Source organism: Lonchura striata, chromosome 3 (genome assembly GCF_050655825.1).
Source record: "Lonchura striata isolate lonStrDom1 chromosome 3, ASM5065582v1, whole genome shotgun sequence".
Classification (NCBI taxonomy): Eukaryota; Metazoa; Chordata; class Aves; order Passeriformes; family Estrildidae; genus Lonchura; species Lonchura striata.
The window spans coordinates 66,687,759-66,708,050 of NC_140705.1; the positions used below are offsets into that span (position 1 = coordinate 66,687,759).

General features: G+C 39.7%; 2 protein-coding genes across 16 annotated transcripts in view; one reads left to right on the top strand and one right to left on the bottom strand.

The window, feature by feature from the left end:
* Nucleotides 1–4,463, bottom strand: part of WDR64 (WD repeat domain 64) — a 66,882-nt gene extending 62,419 nt beyond the window's left edge. For 8 of the 15 annotated variants that reach the window (XM_085575401.1, XM_077781790.2, XM_085575403.1 and 5 more), the window contains exons 1-2: nucleotides 3,734–3,878; nucleotides 3,043–3,099 (exon numbers count right to left, since the gene is read on the bottom strand). The gene's annotated coding sequence lies outside the window, so the exon portion shown is untranslated. The other 7 variants (XM_085575396.1, XM_085575402.1, XM_085575395.1 and 4 more) reach the window with 7 other exon arrangements.
* Nucleotides 4,005–18,705, top strand: OPN3 (opsin 3). The gene is made up of 4 exons (XM_021527194.4): nucleotides 4,005–4,443; nucleotides 14,359–14,678; nucleotides 15,585–15,836; nucleotides 18,116–18,705. The coding sequence occupies exons 1-4, from the start codon at nucleotides 4,092–4,094 to the stop codon at nucleotides 18,383–18,385; spliced, it is 1,194 nt and encodes a 397-aa protein (XP_021382869.1). The 5' UTR covers nucleotides 4,005–4,091; the 3' UTR covers nucleotides 18,386–18,705.
* The last annotated feature ends 1,587 nt before the right edge of the window (nucleotides 18,706–20,292 follow it).

Here is a 20,292-nt window from a genome sequence, read left to right on the forward strand (position 1 = left end):
CAGAGGCATCAATATGCGTCTGCCTCCTGAGCACACGGCACAGTCCCACACAAGTTTCTCTAGCCAAGATGAAGTTAATCTCATCTAACTTAGGCATCTAAAAGTTAATTATTCATGTCATCTTATGTGCCAGTCAATGTTTATTGACTGGCACATAAGATGACTTGAATAAGGGTGAGGGTGATTCATCTTACTGGTCTTAAGTGCTTAACTTTCAAATACATCATTTAGGTGGGATGAATCACACCAGCAGCTAGTACAGCTCTTTGTACACATGTCAGGTATACCAGAGCTCACACATCCACAGAATAGGCTGCAGCCAACTTCCAAATGCAGCACAAATGCTCTGACTGCTCACCATCACCTCCCAGGACAGCCTGCTTGGGTCCCCTTCCCCCACTGAAAACACTTGTGCTTGCTTCAGTGAACTGTGTCTGAGCCAAGCTCTTCTCTCAGCCCAGAATATTTTGACAATCTTGCAACATTAACACTTTACCTGCTTTAGGATTTAAAGTTCACATCCCAATATGGACTAGATTATACATGTAGGATTACAAGTTCTGCAAGACGAAGCACTAGCTTTAAACTTTTGCCCCTAGGGATGTGCATTTTGGGTTTTTTTTACTTAAAAAATTGCATTATCAACAAGTGTAGATCTATCTTGAAAGCCTTGTTTTAATGCCAAGAGGTTGGCAACAGATGAAAGCTTTCTTCTGTCCACACTCACACTTGTTCTGTGGATATACCCTGCAGCTATATATAGATACAGTGAATAATCACTCAGCTTTTATCTGCCTCTAAGGCTAAAGAATATCAAAAATAACATGTAAGAAAATAAAATATTCCAGGAGAACACTGTAAAAAGAAACACAAAAAACAAAAAAGCTGAAGCTAGGTAGCCAGAGTTTTTTGGGAAGTTTTGGTTTGGTTTGGTTTGGTTTTGAGCAGCCTGCATTCTGAGTCTATACCATGCCCTTGGAAATAATAAGCTTACAAAGTTCAAAACAGGCATGAAACCCACAGCATTATCTGACTCCTGGAACAAATGTATTTAATACAGACAGAAGACTTTCCTGCTCACTCTCTGTCAGGAAAGATGGGAAAGAGCCTGTGACTTCAAAGGTACACTAGCAAAAGACAGAGAACAGTGAAAATGAGTGAAAGCAACACATAAGTCAGTGAACATAAAATGAAATAGGTCTCTTGAATGCCTTAAAACACTCTTTTTCCACCCCACAGTGTTCTTACTGCAAAACACCAGACATTTTTAATGGTGCAGTTACAACTGGGAGTCACATTTGTGGTTTGTATTTCTACAAAAGCTTAGAGAGTAGCACTGACTTTGAAAGTTTCTTTACTCTGCTTCAGATTCTTCAGCTCTAACATGTGACACTCAGTGCTCTGCTGTGCTGAAGCATTCCAAATAACTAAATATTATAAACTTTTGAAGATAGTCCTAGACATCTGCAGACTTTGTACTTGTGAATGATTAGTTCCAAGGCTGGGTTTTAAGGTTTGTCTTGTGCACATGTAAGCATATGTTGGCCACCTGAAAATTTACAGCCTATGCATGCTTCTACCCCATGTGAATTGTGCATAACAGACATGTTACAAGGACTGTTGCAGAAGAGATCTATGAAGCCTTTTGGAGTTTCAGAGACTGTTTTTGTAGTACAGGACTGGGGACCTTCTATTCCTGCTTGTAGTACATTTTTAATCTCATGAGCTCAGCAACACACGTTTAGTACTTTGATGCACTTCCAGTAAGTCACACACATACACTTTTAGGGTTCTGGTCTATCCTTTCATGCAATGGTAAAAGTAAAGGTAAAACCCTTTTTGCAGTAGAAAAGGATTGACTAAAGAATTAATTAGTTTATTAAAACAATAGCTGCATTGGTTCTAGGGTGGATTAGGTAAAACAGAATCTAGACTAGAACTGGGGTCAGGGTTCTGTTTCCAGCTTTGACCTGATGACACAACAAAACTGCATTTTTGTTGTGCCTCATATGAGAAGTGACAGTGCATGGAAGACAAATGGAACTCTGCTCATGAAGTATCCAAGACTACTTGAATAACATTAGCAACCTGACAGTATTAATAAAGTGACCTTTGCAAATAAAGCATTGGAGAGATTGCACATCTATGGATCTATATAGTTTTGCTACAAAAAAAGCCCAAACCAGGAATTCTGATATACGATCTTTATGAAATGCAAGTTATAGGTTATAAATTCAAAGACATCTAGAGGCAGTATTTCTGACAGGTGATGTAGTGAAATACCTCTTAGAAATTCTAAGTGTATAATGGAATCTGCCAATGGACACTATGTTGACTGGCACGTACTAATAATTACACTACATTTTTCCGGTTCTTCTTATCACCTTTTCTCGCTTTTCATTTTGCACAGATAAAAAGATGCACAATTTAAGATTTTCCTTTAGAGGCAGAAGATAGAGATGTCTTGTTCTCAATGAGGTGTAGTATTAATTTGGTACAGTCATGCCATTGTTAGACTTTTAAAATGCAGTGACTGTCCTAAACAAACCCATAACTGTGCATTGACATAATAATTTTGCACATGGTCTGTCATGCACAGTTAAATTTCTTTTGTGGATGAAGAAAAAATTATGCTTTCCCTAAAACTGATGCTTAAGTACTGTGGTCTATTACTAGAAATTTTGGAAGGTCATGTGTTCTGGAAATACAGTTTTTATGGTAAAAACATATAAGTGATTTTGAGAAAGGAAGCTGCTCTTTGTAGTGAGAAAAGCCCTGTTGACTGGTGATGAAGAAATAGACTGAACTAGCTGTTAAAACTAAGTTTAAATTAGTGATTACATCAGTATATGAGAGATTTAACAACATGGATCATAAATAAAGTTAACATCAGTAAGAATAGATACTTTAACCAGTGTTTTTCTGACCTATGACTTTATTCCTACTGCCTTGTATTACAGCAGTAATTTGTCATATAAAATACGCTGTCATGAGAAGCCCATAATTTGTACATAGGTTTGTTTTGAAAGACATCAAACCTACCTCAACCATCCACGTTTTCAGTCTCAGTTCACGCTTAGTCTAGATCATTTAGTAACACTGTGTATGAGAAGAAAAAAACCAGCTATTTTTTAACAAGACATATACCCAGTAAAACATTAAAATTCTTTTGCTTTCACATTTGATTTTTTTTAAACTAAAGTTTAGAATAGACTTAAACTGAAAGTTTTCTTTGTGCCCTTAAGAAGGCTGTCACCTATCAACACATATTAAAGCAAACAAACTAGGTCTTCCTGTGAGGAAAACCAATGCTTGGTCTGGCAAAGTGTTTTGGGTGTAGAGCCATGGTGAGCAAACGCTGGGGTGGGTTGGGTTTGGAGACAGCATAGCCACCACACACAGCTGGGGCCCAGGGCAACACTGTGACTAGCAGCGGCTGGAGCTGTACACAAGCAGCACCGTATGCCTGTACGACACACACCGGAGACAAAGGCAGGAAATCGGCGACTTCACGGTGCAGAGCGCGGTGTCTTGCCTGCCCCACGGCTGACAGAGCGCTCGCTCACACCACGGGTTTGCACGGTCCATGGTGCTGCCGGGCCGCTTCGTGGTGCTCAAACTGCTAGAGCCAAGCTGAGAGCGCTGAGGGAAACCTCCTGAGAAGACACTGCTGCCATAACAGCAGTCTTCATGGGAAGGACATCTGGGGAAGAAAGCTAAATATCGGTTCTACCTCTTCCCGGAGCTGGCCGCAGAGCAGGTCTGCCCAGACGCGGTCCCCGTGAGGGAAGCGCTGCTCGCGGCAGCCGTGGCCCAGCCAAAGCGCACAGAGGACCTTTAAGGAAGAGGAAACAACAGCCACATCCCGGCCCACCGGGCTGCTCACCCAGGAACAGGATCAGCAGACCTGCTTGCTTAGAAGGGGCCACGCCGGGGCCGGGCACGCCCCGGGGCAGGCGAGGGCGAAGCCACTCGAGGGCGCGCCCTCCGTGGGCGGGCAGGCAGCGGGAACTCCTCCTCCCGCCCGGAGCGGCGCTGCGCGATGGGGCTGGGAGCGGGCCGGGACGCTTAGCCCCGCTCCGGCCCGAGCCATGCCCGCGGGGAACGGCACGGGCACCTCCGGCCGCCCGGCGCCCGCGGCGCCCGAGCAGGAGGTGCCGGGCGAGCGGCCCCTCTTCAGCGCCGGCACCTACGAGCTGCTGGCGCTGCTGGTCGCCACCATCGGCATGCTGGGCTTGTGCAACAACTTGCTGGTACTGGTGCTCTACTACAAGTTCAAGCGGCTCCGCACGCCCACCAACCTGTTCCTCGTCAACATCAGCCTCAGCGACCTGCTGGTGTCCGTCTTCGGCGTGAGCCTTACCTTTATGTCCTGCTTGAGGAGCCGCTGGGTGTGGGACGCCGCCGGCTGCGTCTGGGACGGCTTCAGCAGCAGCCTCTTCGGTGGGTGCTGGGGCCGCGGGCGCCGCCTGTCCCTCCCTGTCCTGCCCAGTCCCTCCTCGCCAGCTTGTACCCGCGGTACCGCGCCCCGTCCCCGCTTCCCAACGCCCCCAACCGCCCCGTCCCCGCTTCCCAACCGCCCCGTCCCCGCTTCCCAACCGCCTCAGCCCTGCCTCTTCCCAACCGCCCCGTCCCCGCTTCCCAACCGCCTCAGCCCTGCCTCTTCCCAACCGCCCCGTCCCCGCTTCCCAACCGCCGCAGCCCTGCCTCTTCCCAACCGCCCCGTCCCCGCTTCCCAACGCCCCCAACCGCTCCATCCCCGCTGCCCCAACCGCCTCAGCCCTGCCTCTTCCCAAGCGCCCCGTCCCCGCTTCCCAACGCCCCCAACCGCTCCATCCCCGCTGCCCCAACCGCCTCAGCCCTGCCGCTCCTGCGGGGCAGCCCGGCCCGGGGCGTTCAGTCGCCGCCCTGGCGAAGGGGTTGGGGCGGCGGGGGGTAGAGCCGGCGGTTTTTGATAAAAAAAGAGCGACAGTGCTGGAGAAAACGACCCGAAGGGAAAAAAAAAAAAAAAAAAGAAATTATTCGAGAATCAGTTTTTCGATCTCCTGCCTTTGCCTGTGTAAGGTGTGATTTAGGGAAAAGAGAAGCAGCGCTGTTAGAAGAAGTCTGGAGTTGACCAAGTGATGCGCAGAATTCATGAGCAGAAACCACTTTATAGGAGCTGCAGTCTGCGGATAAGGAGCATGTGTGATTCTGGATGTAGGGTCAGCAGTGTTCCACCTCTGTGGAAAAGGTGGAAAGCTTCTCCCCAGCAGCCTTCTCAGCGTTGTGACTTGTCTGTTTATAAAGCTACACAGTGTGTGGAAGTGCCTTGAATCCATGTGTGAAATGCAGGTACCATCTTTCAGTCATAACAGTGTTACAGTTGGGCTTTAGGAAACCACTGAAATTCTAACACTACTATTTCCATTTTCAAAACCTTTAAGCTCTTCACTGCTTTCCTTCCTGAAATTAATACATACCCTTTGCAGAAGTCTGCAGAAGATTAGGTAGCAGTCCAGCTATGTACATTGCAGCCTCTTAAAAGGAATATTGCTTTTGTATTGCCAGTAAAAGATGCTGCAAAAGAAGACACTCATGTTTCTAATGGTGAAAGTAAATGTTTGGCTAATCAGTTACAAAATCTAAAGCTCATGTTAGATACCTCTGCTGGCAGAGGTGTATAAATAAGAGATGGATCACAGTGCACCCACTGGACATATATACACTGAAAATTGACTCTCAGGTGACACAGTAAAGTCTTGGATAAGCTTTGTAGCTTTCCTGCATACATAACCTTTGTTTCACATGGCTCTGTGGTCAGCATTTTGTTGGCTACTGTGCGAAGGTGTGTGGTTGCTGCTGCTGGTTTGACTCCTGCTGCATAGTGCAGCAAAAATTTTGTCTTGAAAGTTATGATGGGTGTAGGATGTAGTTAATAATTTGTGTGGTGTTTGGTGCCAGATAATTTCTGTAGTGCACAGACCTCAGATGTTTGTGTGCCTGTTGGTATCAGGGAAAGTACTAAGCACTTTGCTGGCATAAGGTTTTCTCCATCACTCAGCCTGTTCAAATTCTTGATAAACTCAAGTACTTGTCTGCCAAACAGATGCTGCCAGACATGTTAATGCCAGAATGTTAATCTTACATAGAGGATGTAAAGTACAGTTCTGTTCCTACCTTTATCTCTTGTATAATATACTTATTATTTTTGATGGAGGTATTTTGCATATAATTTCAAAAAATAAGATACATAGTAAGGGCAAAAAAACAAACTCTAATAATCTCATACCATCTTCTGAAATAGTAGAAATAGAAACAATGAGGTATATAACTTGGCAAGGAAATTACTTGATTGCATGTGACTTTTAATTTCTGTTTATTTTGAGGTATGCTACATAATTTGTTACTATAAATATCTTTAGTGTTGCTGCTTTCCTGCATCCCTATATTTAAGAATTTTTTCACAAATAAATATAGGCAAATTCATGGGCCTTGTCTAGACAGTGGTCAAGTTAGCTTCTATGGTTTGTAAAATTACACCTTCCTGTGGTTGGTCATGCTATGTTCCTTTTCCATAATGTGCTTCATTGGGAAGAATTTTTTTATTTCTATTATTATTAGAAAAGTGTGTGTTTGTGTGTAGTTGATCATATGGAGAGTAAATTCACAACTTAATGTTCAGGAATGATGCCTTAATTTACTCTTTTAAGCTGCAATGTAAAGCAAAGAAAATATTTAAGTTGTCTATCGTAGTTGAATGCTAATTTGATAAAGTGATGTCTAATTTTAACCTCCACAGTATTGTTTTAATATTCTAATCTAGAAATAGAAGGCTTGTTTGTTCCTGTTTTTGAAGATAAGTGGTTCCCCACCTGCATAGGAAAGCAGGGGCATGTCAATGCTGAGGAAAAAAAAAATTACAAATGATGCCCCTCAGCTAACATTGTACTCTGTTTGCCATCTGGATTATTGCTACCATGGCTTCTATGTTCATTTTGTAATGTATTTATGGAAAAACCAGTAATTTGAAGGGCTTTTGTTTGTTTGTTTCTGTTTGATAATGTTTTGTTTTTGCTTCAGATTAGATATTTTGGTTGGATTTTTTGTTTGTTTGTTTTTGTTTGTTTTTTCCCCATTTTTTATTTGCATGGGTTTGTTTGTTTGTTTTTTCCACCTGGTAATGGTGAAGATGCTGATTAAAGATTTCATTTAGGGTAACCAGGTATTATATTTATAAATATACTTTTGTATATAGCAACCCAAGTCACCTGTTATCTTGAGGTGATGGTGGTAGGGAAAGTAATGCAATGGAAGTCTTGTATTACTCACAAGTGCTTCTGAATGTATAACACTCTCCCAGGAACTTTTGGGAATACAAAGTACATTTATTGATCAAAAGACATACGAAATTAACAGCTTTGAAAAGTGAAATTCTCATTAACTAAGCAGCGTTACAGCTTTGCAGTGTTCAGTTCTCAGTAAGCCACAATGAAGATGTTTCTGGAATAAGGTGAGGGGGGGTAGCTCTGATACCATGGATATGGAGTCTATTAAACCATAACAGATCATGTGAGGTTACTTTAGTGGTGTGAATATGTCTTGGGGTTGGACTCAGTCTGCCTCATTTTAGATGAGATGACCAAAACCTCTTTATTTACAACTTTGTGATTTCATTCTTGGATATGATCTTGGACATTGCTATGTGAGCTTTCTGTGGCAGCCCTTCACCCAAAGGCTGTTCAGTCTTACTTTCCATCCTTATGCATCTTTTTTAATTGGAAGAACAAGCCCCTAAGACACAATACATGGTGTAAGTTGTTCTCTGCATGTGTTAACTTATAAATGAGAGGTTCCCCTGATAGTAAGCAAGTTTGGGACAAATTATTAAATCTGCTTTGTTTTTGTTTTGTTTTGGTTTTGGTTTGTTTTGGTTTTTGTTAAATAGAATTTCCACTTTAAATTCAGAGATAATTCTCAACCAATTTTAAAAATCAGATTCTTCCTAATTTCTGCAGTTAATCTGGAATCAGGTTGAAAATCATGATTCAGCAGCTTTATTTTAAATTTTAAGGTTTTGTTTCAAGGTTTTTCCTCATGCTCTTTGAAAACTGAGATCAAGGTATTTCTGTGTTCCTCTTAAGGATTTCAGTATGATTAAATACATAGGTGGCATTTGTGCTTAAAATAAACTAGTAGCATCTGTATTTTCAAAAGCTTTCATTACAGAATAATGACAACTTCTTTCCCTCCTCACAGGTATGAGGGCACTCTCTACACTTCTAATAATTTTGCATCGAAGAATTGACCATTTTCTTTGTAAGAGTGCTTCTCATTTTGCCAGCCAGTTGCAGGCGTGATAAAATCCAGAACTTAGACTGTAAGCAGATGTTCACAGTCTGAAACTTAAATTGAGAAGATGGCAGCATAACTACAGATGTCTGTCTAGGAATAAATGGCTGGTTTTTGTGTTCCTCACAATAGTCTACTTCTGCCTTATTATAACTTTATCTTGAGACAAGGCCATATAGCAACATCTGCTCTTGAGCTGCATTGCACAGCTCAGAGCCTGATGTTTGTGCTACTGCCTTTGTTTTCTGTGACTTGAAAGATTTTCATTGAGCCTTTAGAAGGTGCAGAGACCTGCTTGCTACAGTGCAAAACTGATAATTTTGATTACTGAACATCTGTCCTCGTCACACAAATAACAGTCCCTCTTTTCTTTTACTCATTAGACTCTGAAGTCAAGATACAGCTTAGGTGTACGTTTTCATAGCAGAGGCCGTGAGAAGGGATTTTTTTCTCAACTACAAAGCCATTCCTAGCACCTCATATATTAGTGTAGGGAAAACGACATAAATGATTACCTGACAAGTCTTAGTCTAAGCTTTCCTGACGCAGTTGTCTGTTTTAGACACTAATCCCCATCTAATTTTGTTTCACTGAGTTCCAGTGTTTATTTTGTTACAGGTGGTATATCCTGGTGTGATATGATAGCTGTGCATCAATTAAGTGATATATTTATATCATGAGGGTCACTTTTCAATGGAGGTGTGCAGTCAGCTCTGTGCAGGCCCTACTGCATCTGCCACCCTCGCTTTATGTAAAACACTTTTAACTCTTTCCCTGTCTGTAGTCAACCAAGCCATAAGTAGTAGAGGTCTGTGTAATCTCTTTATCTGTTTCAGCAGTACAACTGATATCTGGGAGGTGTGCTATCACTGACAGCATAGCTTTTTGGTTATGATTTCCTGAGAATATACCTGACTGGTAAACATACCCAAAAGTCTTGGTTAGCAGACATAAATAATTTCTTTCTTCAGATAAGAGGGTAATTGTGAAATACAGGGTCAGGATGCTATGATGTTTGTGTTTATCTGTTGGTTGCTTACAGATATTTAAGGGTTTTTTTTCTGAGTGACAGTGACTGTCAGAACTTGATGTGCCCAAGAGAAATTTGTATACTGCTCATCCCCTGGCAGTGGGTGTCTGCTTTAATACCTTCTGTACATTGAAATAGGCCCTGAGGGTTTTGAGATAAGCTGGTCTTATCACGTGGAGCATGCACAAATAACCCCTCAAGCATAAATCACTTTTGCTAAAAGTAATGGTAGCTAAACCATTGGCCAGTACTGGTGTTCTAACACCTTCTAAGTTTAATTGTGTAATGGAATAAATGAGTGGAAAAACTAGTTGGTAACAGGAATGATCTTGAGGAACAGGCACCAAAACTCTTTATCTGAGGCAGTCTCTTGACAGAAGATTGCATAGTCAGGGTGTACTCTGGGGTAGGCTTTGTATCATTAAACCTTGTTTGCAAGTGAAAGTCTACTGTTACTGAAATGTGATTAGAGACCTCGGTCTTTCGTAACTGCAAGCTGTTTTTGTAAGGGTAAAACAAACGCTGCCAGCTTTTAATGTCAAATTAATTTAGAGTATTATGTCCCTTCTGGACAACTTACCATTGGAATGCAGCAGCTAGATCTCAATGAGCTATTAAATCAATGTTGATATCTGGGTGTATACTCCATTCCAGTAATGTGAACTAGAGGATGGGAAAAATTGTAGGAATTTTACAGACTGTACTCTTCTGTGAAAAACTACTCTGTGTACAGCTCAGGTTCTTTTATTTGTTTCAAGGCAAGGTTATACCACCACACCTACCAAATACTGAAGTAAGGATTAATTGCTTGAGAGTGTCTTGTGGACCTGGCTTCAGTTGCAGCCTGTTCATCTAGGGCTCTTCCCTGCACAGTGACAGTGATGTCCTGTACCACTCTCTTGTATTACCCATGTATGTTATATGCACTGATTTAATCTCACTAAAAGCATTTTCAATTGTTACTCAGCAGATAGTTTTAGAAACTTGTGTTACAAATAGCTGGAGGCTCAATCCATGTGCTTTCAGATTTAGCTTTTTTTTTTTTTTTTTTTTTTTTAACCAGACTAAATTAATCACTTGGAATATTGAATCTGGAAGAGGTGATTTATTTCACCATAATTTTATAGGACACCTACATATAAAATATCCTTGAAGTATGTTTTGTCTAAGAGGAGTGATTTTTCACCTATCTAGATTTAAATGCAGGTGTTGAAGTTCCTTGTAAAATTAGAAGTGATACATAGCTGGTGCCTACATCTTATTGTAATGCCTATTTGCTGAATTCAGATAGACTGGTTACATATTTTGTAGTACAAAACTAGGGAGTGCAATAACACCTTTTCTTGCCATGGACAGGAAGTTGCTTCTACTCAGTTGCTGTTGTTTAGCTTTTCAGATGTGAAAAGAGGTGAGGAGGGATTGCAGAAGGATGGCTTTCTTCTGTGATTAGGTATGCAAAATACTATTCAGCACTTGAATGTAGGGCAAGGATTAATTGATATACAAGATAATATGCCTTTTTGTCGTAGTTGAGATGGAGATTATACAAAGCAACACACTCCATTTTCAGAAGGCTTCAAACTGTTTTTATTATAGCATGCATGCTTTTTATATATTCTTACAAAACTTGTAGATTTACACTTTACTCATTGGTCATGAAGGACAAACAAAGTGCTTATTGGAATAGACAGTTGCAGGTTTCTCTTATTTATCCTTATTTCTTTCTTGGTTTCTATGTCAATGACATTGGTAGAAAATTCTTTCAGGGGTAAACATGGATCCACTTAGCAAACTTCGCTCTGGCTCACAGAAGTCACTGTAAAACCTCTTCCACACCCTCTGACAGAAGCCACAGTCTGTCTCACAAATGGATCTTATTTGCTACATTATGCTGCAGTTGCTCTGTAGAGATGCTCAGACTTTGGGAATATTTGATATAATCTCTGAACAAATTATAGGCCATGCTTGGGGCAAGGGCTCAGTATGAAAATAAGGTGTATCATGCATGGAGAGGGCAGAAGCTGTTGTGATTGTTCAAACTTATTGAAAGTAATACTTCAGTTATGAAGGCACTGCAATATTTTTCTTCTAATTAAGGATTATAAAGTCAGAATATACGCATTGTATAGTATAATGCAGTACAGCTTAGCTGTGTTTTGCTGTCTTCTCTGTAATGACCTACACTATGCATCTTGAAGTATTTAATGATGTATCCAGAACTGTCTTCCGGAAAAGCCCAGAATAAATAAGAGATAATTAGCACATATGGTACATAATCAAATCTACACTGAATGCAGTGTTTCAGTAGGAAAACAATACAAAATGTCAAAAATGAGAATTTTCTTCATAAACATCCAAATAACAAAAAGTAGCTCCCTGATTCTGTGTGGCAGGCTGCTGGAGAAGAAGAGGAGTTGCAACATAGAAATCGCAAACTAGTGGCTTAAACAAGAAGACACTTCAGTTTTGCTACATTTATCTGCAGCTTCAATGGGAATGACCCCATTTGTGCTAGGGTAATTGCCCAGGCTTAGATCAGAGCTAAAACTAGCAGCAGTTCCTAAACACAGAGTGTTTATGTTCATAATCAGCACGTGCAGACAGGGGAATTGTCTGAGATGAAAATCTGTATATCAGACATGCAGTCTCTGTAAACACTGGGCAGTAAAGACTTTGAAAGAGTTAGAGTGAATTACTGGTAGACTAAATCAACTCTCAGAATCTTGGGTCTTAGCCTTGAATCAAAATATATAGATCCCCAGTACCTCAAGAAGCATAACAGAATTTGCTTCAAATAAAAGGTAGAAATTTAATTGAAATGCGTATTTTTGCTAAGAGGAGGCCAAACAATAACCATAATGGCTTTCTGTAATAGATTTGGTTTTTTAATCAGCATGCATTTCATCATATTAAAATATGCAACTCAGGATGAAATTTAATAATTTCCAGAAAAGGTAGAGGAGTGGGGGAAGGGAGGGAAGTAAAATTCAGTGCTTTTTTCTGCACTAGACTACAGAAACTGAATGAAACATAGAAAATGGAGCCATACGCATGCATAAATCATATACATCTTGTGCTGTGACCTGCATCCTGCTTCAAAGTCTGTGTGCTGCCAGACACTCCTTGAATACCAACAGAACAGGGATTTGCATTTTGGTGCATACTGTCCAACAGGCTGCCTGAAGTCCCACTTACAGTTCAGGGAGGAAAATTCAAGTATGTCTTTGAAAAGCAGTGCTTTTATATTGAAAAGGGTTTGATAGGACATTGTTCAAATGTCCACATACTGATTTTTAGAGATACTGAGCATTCAATAACTTCCTTGAGAATGTCAAGGAAGACTTAGGAAAGTATTGCTTGTGAACATCTGTATTTTAGCCATCTTTTTGTGATGAAGATTTAAAGATAACTAGAAAAAAGCACATTAAAATTTTTAATTTTAAAGAGATTTATGAAAGAGTGTGGCACATTTTCTATTAGAGTGGGAAATCTTTTAAACAATAAAGATTTCTAAGATCACCGCTTATAAAAAGGGAATATTTTAATAACTACAGCATAAAGTAACTTTCTTAGAATCCTAAAGGATATCCTACTGTGAGATACTTGGTTAACAATAAACTGCATTTACTGTTGAATGCCTTTACAGACAGGCTATGTGTTGCTCTAGATTTTGTTATTCTTAGTTGCCTTCCTAAAATCCATGTTGCTGGTCCTTCTGTGCTGTTGTTAATTTATCTTCCATAAATGTTTATCATTTTTCAAAGTGATATCAGGTTCTTGCTGAGTATAAAATGCTTGTTCTCTCTTTGGTGGTGAAATCTGCACAATTAAGCTTCTTAGAGCTTATGACACATATGAATGTACTTGGAGAAATTAGGTGCTGTGCATATGCATGAAAAAAAAACAACTTGTGCTTTCTATTAGATAAAATCTATACAGATCTAGACACAGATATAAGTATAATCTCACAGAATGCTGGGAAATAAACCCTTTTGTTGTTTAAGAGCCTGTGTTTATGAACTTGATGACTGAATCATAGCAGATTTCAGATGTCTGGCAGTTGCCTGATGGGCAATTTGTGTTTTGATCATCAAGTGTTATAGACCATTGAAGTAGAAATCCTTATATTCTAATCAAGACAGAAATGCCTTGGCTTCATGAAATTTTAAAAGTGTCTGGATAGGGTAATACTGAGAGCTGAAAATAATGTATGATTTCTATCATAACATGTTAATAATTGTGTACTAGGTTTGAGGTGGACAGAAAAGGAAAAGAGTGCATAAATAAACAAGGACAGCATTTTTATGAAAGCAGCAAGATAGGAAAGAACCACTCAAAATAACTGAATGTCTTTCAGATGGGACACCTTCAGCAATGTAATGCTTTGCCTTCCTGGTTCTTCTTGGAATTCAAACACTTCCAGGATATCTTGAAATAAATTGGAATTCTTCTAGTAATTTTAAAGGTGAATATCTCTGCTTTCAGGTGCTGAAGGTTTTGTCTAATTTCGGTCTCAATTCACTAAGTTTTTAAGAGGTTTTTTTTTTGCTGATTATCTCCGTTTTATATGATAGCTTTTTCTTTTAAAAAGCCTGAAAAGCCAAAGGAAACCACAAACCCCAAAAGAACATATAACAGCAACAAACCCTACAACAACTGCCAGCGAGAAAACCCCCAAACCTTGGACTATGATCCCTCACTAAATGAAGTAATGTTTAGGAAGAGGTGTTGGCTTAGTCTCTTTCCTTGTCCCACTTCTTTGCCATTGTACATCCTAGATCAGATGTCGGTGTCCTACTCTGAGTAGTTTGAAGTTGGCGATTCTGTTTGGCTTAGTAGTTAGTGAGTGATGCACAAAAAATCTTAGTGGTGTTAGATTCATAATATGAGCTAGGTAATTTTGAGTTAACCTTCTAGCAAAGGAAACATTTATCAAGAGGAGTGCAGTCCAGTTTACAGTATTTGTGAATAATTTAATTGATTTTTTTTTTTTACAGGAATTGTTTCAATTATGACTCTCACTGCTCTTGCCTATGAACGCTACATTCGGGTGGTCCATGCAAAAGTGATTGACTTCTCTTGGTCTTGGCGGGCTATCACATACATCTGGCTGTACTCACTGGCCTGGACAGGAGCACCTCTTTTGGGCTGGAACAGATACACACTGGAAATTCATGGATTAGGTTGCTCAGTGGACTGGAAGTCAAAAGACCCCAATGATACCTCCTTTGTGCTCCTTTTTTTCCTTGGCTGTCTAGTAGCACCTGTAGGGATCATGGCCTATTGCTATGGCCATATTCTGCATGCAGTAAGAATGGTAAGTTAGTTCAAAAAAGACTTCCCTTAAAGTAATGTTGTCAGTGAAAAATGTTGAAGATGTATATTAAGGTTGGATCCAAGCCAAATTTGCACTCTCACATCCCTTTTAAACTTTTGAATATTTGATGTTCACCTATGTCAGGTAGCACTAGATAGGTTGTAGGATTGGGAGAGAACTAGCCTAGAGCCACCGAGGTCTATTTGTTGTGTGGTTTTACTGGGAGGAAGTAGAGAATGGTTTGTGTTTACTAATCCACATCAGACCCTCACCTGAAAATTCAATTCAAATCTTTAGCAGGACAAACGGACCCATTCAAGTTTATGGTCAACAGTACTGGGAGAATGGATAATTTGTGGAGTATGTTCATGTCCTATGTTTTCCTTATTTTATGACTTAGGTAACATGGGAACCTGCTGCCTAGTATTCCGCTTTAGAGATTTCATGATTGTAGGGTAACATACTATGTGACAAAGCATTACAGAGAAATCTATGAATTTTTTTTTCTCGAAAGATTTTTTTCCATGAATCTACAGGACTGTCTAACTGTCAGACAAAGGATCACTAATGTAAACTGAATTTGCTTATGCAATAGCTGAGGGCAAGTTATTTTTCTAAAGTACTTATAACTTCAGCATGCTTTGTTACATCTCTCGATTTGTTGTTTTGTAGCAGATTAGCTATTCTATTTTTTCTCAGCTTGTATTTTTGCACTTAATGTAGGCAATAAAATCTGAGAAACATTATGTAAGCTTCAAGAAGAATTTTGGTTTAAAATATAAGGTGTATGGTGTCTGTGCCTTAAACTAAGAGATTGAGTCAGTTACTTACAAATAAATGTAAAACTATTCTGGTTCAAGTAAAACATAAAGCTATTTTATTTTATGATTTTTTTTTTCTCTACAGCTTCGCTGTGTAGAAGATTTCCAGACAGTTCAAGTGATCAAACTTCTAAGATATGAAAAGAAGGTGGCTAAAATGTGTTTCTTGATGATCTCCACGTTCCTTATTTGTTGGATGCCCTATGCAGTGGTCTCCCTCTTGATAACATATGGCTACAGCAACCTTGTAACTCCAACAGTAGCTATAATTCCATCTTTTTTTGCCAAGTCAAGTACTGCTTATAATCCAGTTATCTATATCTTCATGAGTAGGAAGGTAGGTACATTAAAGGTTTTCTTATTTGAATTATTAGTAGCAAGTATTACACTTGTGAAGTTTAGGTCTGATACACTGAAAAAAATTTAAAAATTTCAACAGCTAGGATAAATAGTAACAATCTAGAAGAAATAAAATCCTTGATGGTGCTTAAATACCACCAGATCATAAATTTAATTTTCTTATATGTAAATTCAAACATTTAACTGACAAAAGGGACAGGAAACAGTGTCAGAATTTAGATTTCTAGTTTTGACAGTTTACCTGTGAAATGGATTGCTAGTAGAAAACCTCATTGGAATCACTCCCTTACCACAGCAGAATTCCATCAAAGGCAGTTTAGAATAATCAATGTCTATTTTTTAAGAATAAAAAAACTTGCTTCTGACTTCTGTGTTACAGCAACACAAGGACTGATACTGAAAGATACCATGCACATTCTGAAACTTCTGAAATCAAGATTGTATAAAGATATCTGGAGTTTAATAGAATCCCTTGACAAAGGGTAAAAACCCATGAGTGATTGCTGGAGGGGTATTGGTGAATTTTCCTTACCTTTAAACCCATTATAGAGATGGAATTTTCTGTCGTTTCCTGCACTGGCTTGCAGTTGTCAGGCAGCAGCCTGGGCCAGCCAGCAGCCTGTGGGGATGAGGAGGCCAAGTCAGTGGGTCCGATCAGCCACACAGGCAGCCAAGCAGAGGCTGAGTGCAGCTCAGGTCAGGACCCAGGGCAAGGGGAAGCTTAAATGCTTTCCTGAGTAAAAGCAAGAGGCCTCCAATGTGGCATCTTGTTCTTCCCCCACAGCTCATTTCACAGCAGGCTGACCCACAGTTACACAATATCAGAGTTATCCTGGATATGGGAAGCTAACAACAGTCACAGTCAAAAAGGCTTTTTCAACAGAGTGACTTTTTAAATACACTGGCACTGACTCTGTACCTAGTTTGTCAGGCTGAATATCTTTTCTGAAAAACATTTTGTGGGTTCTGATACCCAGCAGCAAATCAAATTTGTTCCATGTGTAATGCCAATGAAGACACAGCCAAGCTAAGTATCAATCATCTGAACACGCTTATTGCAGGTGCATTGTGAAGTTTTTTCTCTTGCCTCTAATTCCAGATTAAGACCAAAATGATAGTATTTCTACTTAATGTTTTTTTAAATTATTTTACCCTCAGAAGGAATCCTAAAACAAGCTCTCTACAATTGCATTCCTTTAATCTGAACTCATTCTAACATCCTTGTACTTTCTAACTTCTTTGATACTCTGTTAGAAAGAGATGTCCTACCCCCTTTTCAGAGAAAAGGTGCATTATTTCCCACCTGCTCCCAGATGTTTGTTGTGCTTGAGATTTTTGTTCTTTTTGTTTTGGGGCTTTTTGGTATTTTGGTTGGTTGATTGAAGTCTTCTTCATACATTTCAGGCAATTCTTGTTACAGGTTATTAAGCAAAGGGGAAGTTCTTTCTTATTTCTTGTAGATCCAGGGTTCTTCTCCAAAGGATCATGTTTGAGCTTTAAATATGTGCAGACATGCAGCTACTGAATGAATGCATCTTTAACTCTCATACCTGGATCTTTGTTTATTGAAGGGGAGACCAAAATTAGAACATTAATACAGTGCTACTACTCAAATTTCCATTCTGTGTGCTGGTTTGAGCTTTCACTGAATACCTCACATCACTTAGTCACACAGTAGAACAGACTTCCTGTATCACAGGTAGCTGCTGTTTATCTGAAAGACTTCTGTTCCATCCACATTCAATGGGAACACTTGACTTCTGTGTTACTAACATTTGAAATTTCATTTTACAGCTGTGACATTAAATGCTTTTGTTAAAATTCCAGACCTCGGAGTTACTTAAAAGGAAGAAAACATGCCTTTGTATCCCCTTCCTCCCCTTGTTCCTTCCCTCTGTATCCTCCTGTGAATGTTTTTGAGAATATTCTTTCCCTGCTGGATCTAATATGTGATTTTTGAATATGGAAACAAAACCTACAGCACACTTTGGAACCTAGTTCTCTTGTCTTTTGCTTGTAGCTGGTAAAATATTCAGTTGCATTTCAGTGCCCTCTGTTGGCTCAGTTATCCTATTCAGATGTAGAGAGAAAAAGTACCCACTACAAAGGCAGCATGTTTTGTTACTGAAACTAACTCAGAAGATATGCAGAAGTCTCTTATTCTGAGTCATTTACTGTACTGTGCCCTCCAGTTGCTTGTAGGTGACAGTGAATGTTTAGGAAGCTGAACATAATTCTGTTTATTCTGTGTTGCAGTTTCGACGCTGCCTTTTGCAACTCCTGTGCTTTCGCCTGATGAGGTTCCAGAGGACAATGAGAGAGACACCAGCAACAGGGAGTGACAAACCATTACGACCCATAGTTATGTCTCAGAAAGCAGGGGACAGGCCAAAGAAGAAAGTGACTTTCAGTTCTTCCTCTGTCATTTTTATTATCACCAGTGATGACGCTGAGCAAATAGAGGACAGCAGTAAACACAATGAGACAAAAGTAAATGCCATCCAAGTAAAGCCGTTGCAGGGATGAGCTGAAGAGACATGGGAATGAGAATTTCAGCCATGAGATTGCTGAGGCTGGAGACTGGTTTCAGTGGCAGTGTCTGGGGGCTGCCAAAGGAAGCCACATTCTTAAGCTGTGAAATACTGAAGGGATTCAGCCTCAGAAGCTCTCCAAGTAGTTCACTTCTGGTCACAGTACAGAAATCTCTGCTAAAATTATTGATGGATGTCATTACTCTGAATTTTCTTAAAGCATATTTTATGATTGCCATTCAGAACTTTTGGTATTTTAATGTTTTCTGTTTATTGAGCCTTCAGTGAATAATTAAATGGATCTTATTTATATAATTTTGTTTTCAGAGGCATATTATTTCCCCACCAACAAGCATGTCATCTCATATTGTAGCTTGTTTGATACAGCTTGAAGAGAAGTGGTAAAGACCTGAGAAAACAATAGTGTTTCAGTTGGCCTTTCTTAAGATCAAGTAGAGCATTTGTAAGGAGAAATTACCCACTGCTCAGATTTGTGAAAGTAAAATTTGAGTAATTAACAATAAGTGTGTGATTCTTTATTGATGTACAATGTATTTCAACATATTTACCACACTGACAATAATGTAACAATATACGAAAACGGAACACTAGAAGTTGTGGTAAATTTCTTATTATAGGTGATCTGTTTGAAGTATATTGAAATGAGCTGAAACTTCATAAAATGATTTTTATTGAAATAGCGAGATTTCATTTCCTTTCATGAAAGGAAGTGAAACAAGAAATCAGCAAATGAAGTTAAGGGAGAAGACAATGAAAGGAAATATAAGGAAGTGAAACGGAATTGAAAAAAAAAAAAAGAAAATTCTTAGGAGAAGTTAAATTTTTGGAATGGAATGAAGTACATTGAAATGACTTCACTAAAATGGTGAGATTTCATTTCCTTTTAAAAAATGAAGAAATTTCATCACAGCAGGGTACTGAGATTGCTCATTATTCACTTTTGGAATCTGGGCCAGCCACGACGATGGGGATCACAGCAGCAGTGACAAGCTGCCATTAGGATTCAGGTTAGGGTTCAGAGAGCTTCAGAGCATACAGCTCCAGGAAAACTGGGGCTGGAAAAGGCATGCCAGGGCAATCCTGACAGGGCACCAATATCCTGCTCCTACATCTTTCTAATCTGGACCTCCCATGGTGATCAGAACCCCAGCCCCAGCAACAAGATGCCTAGAGTTGGGGTTAAGAGAGAAAAAGAACCTAGAGCTCCAGGGACATTGGAGCTGGAAAATACATGACAAGATGATTATGGCAGGGCACAACATTGCTGCCTTCACACCTTGCAGATTAGGGCCATAAATGGGGATGGACATCTCAGCTACAGCACCAAGATTGCTAAAAGGTTAGTGTGAAAAAAAATGAAATTCTGAAATGAAGTAAAAATGGAATGGAATGACTGAAACTTCATGAAATGATACTCATGGAAATAGTGAGATTTCATTTCCTTTCATGAAATGAAGAATTTTCATTAAGAGATTAGAAAGTGTGGAGCTGGCAATGTGGGCACCCTGCTGTGATGCTCTTGCAATGCCTTTTTGAGTGTGAGTGTCCCTGGAACTGTAGGCTGAATTAACAACCTTAAACTAAGTTTTTTGAAGTGTTGGTGGTAACCTTTTCTTGTAGCCTGTCATGAGCTTTGTAAGTGTGGCTCTGTGAAGTTAGTGTGCTGCAGTCCTATTTGCTCATCTTTTAAATATAACTATTTCCTGTACTTACTGCAGCACTGTTTCAAAAATCACACCCTGCTACAGAATTTAAGTGTTGTAACTGCCAGTCTTTTGAGTAGCATCAGGTTATTCACTGTTTCATCATCTTTTTAAAAAATTAAAAATCCATCTTTGGTTTATTCTGGTGTTGTCACAACAGGAAAAATTATAATAGTGT

Excerpts from the sequence above, each read along its gene's own strand:
- OPN3 (XM_021527194.4), top strand. The coding sequence starts at position 4,092 with ATGCCCGCGGGGAACGGCACGGGCACCTCCGGCCGCCCGGCGCCCGCG. Across the intron at positions 14,679-15,584 it reads TTCTGCATGCAGTAAGAATG|CTTCGCTGTGTAGAAGATTT; the intron begins GTAAGTTAGTTC and ends TTTTCTCTACAG. Across the intron at positions 15,837-18,115 it reads ATATCTTCATGAGTAGGAAG|TTTCGACGCTGCCTTTTGCA; the intron begins GTAGGTACATTA and ends TCTGTGTTGCAG.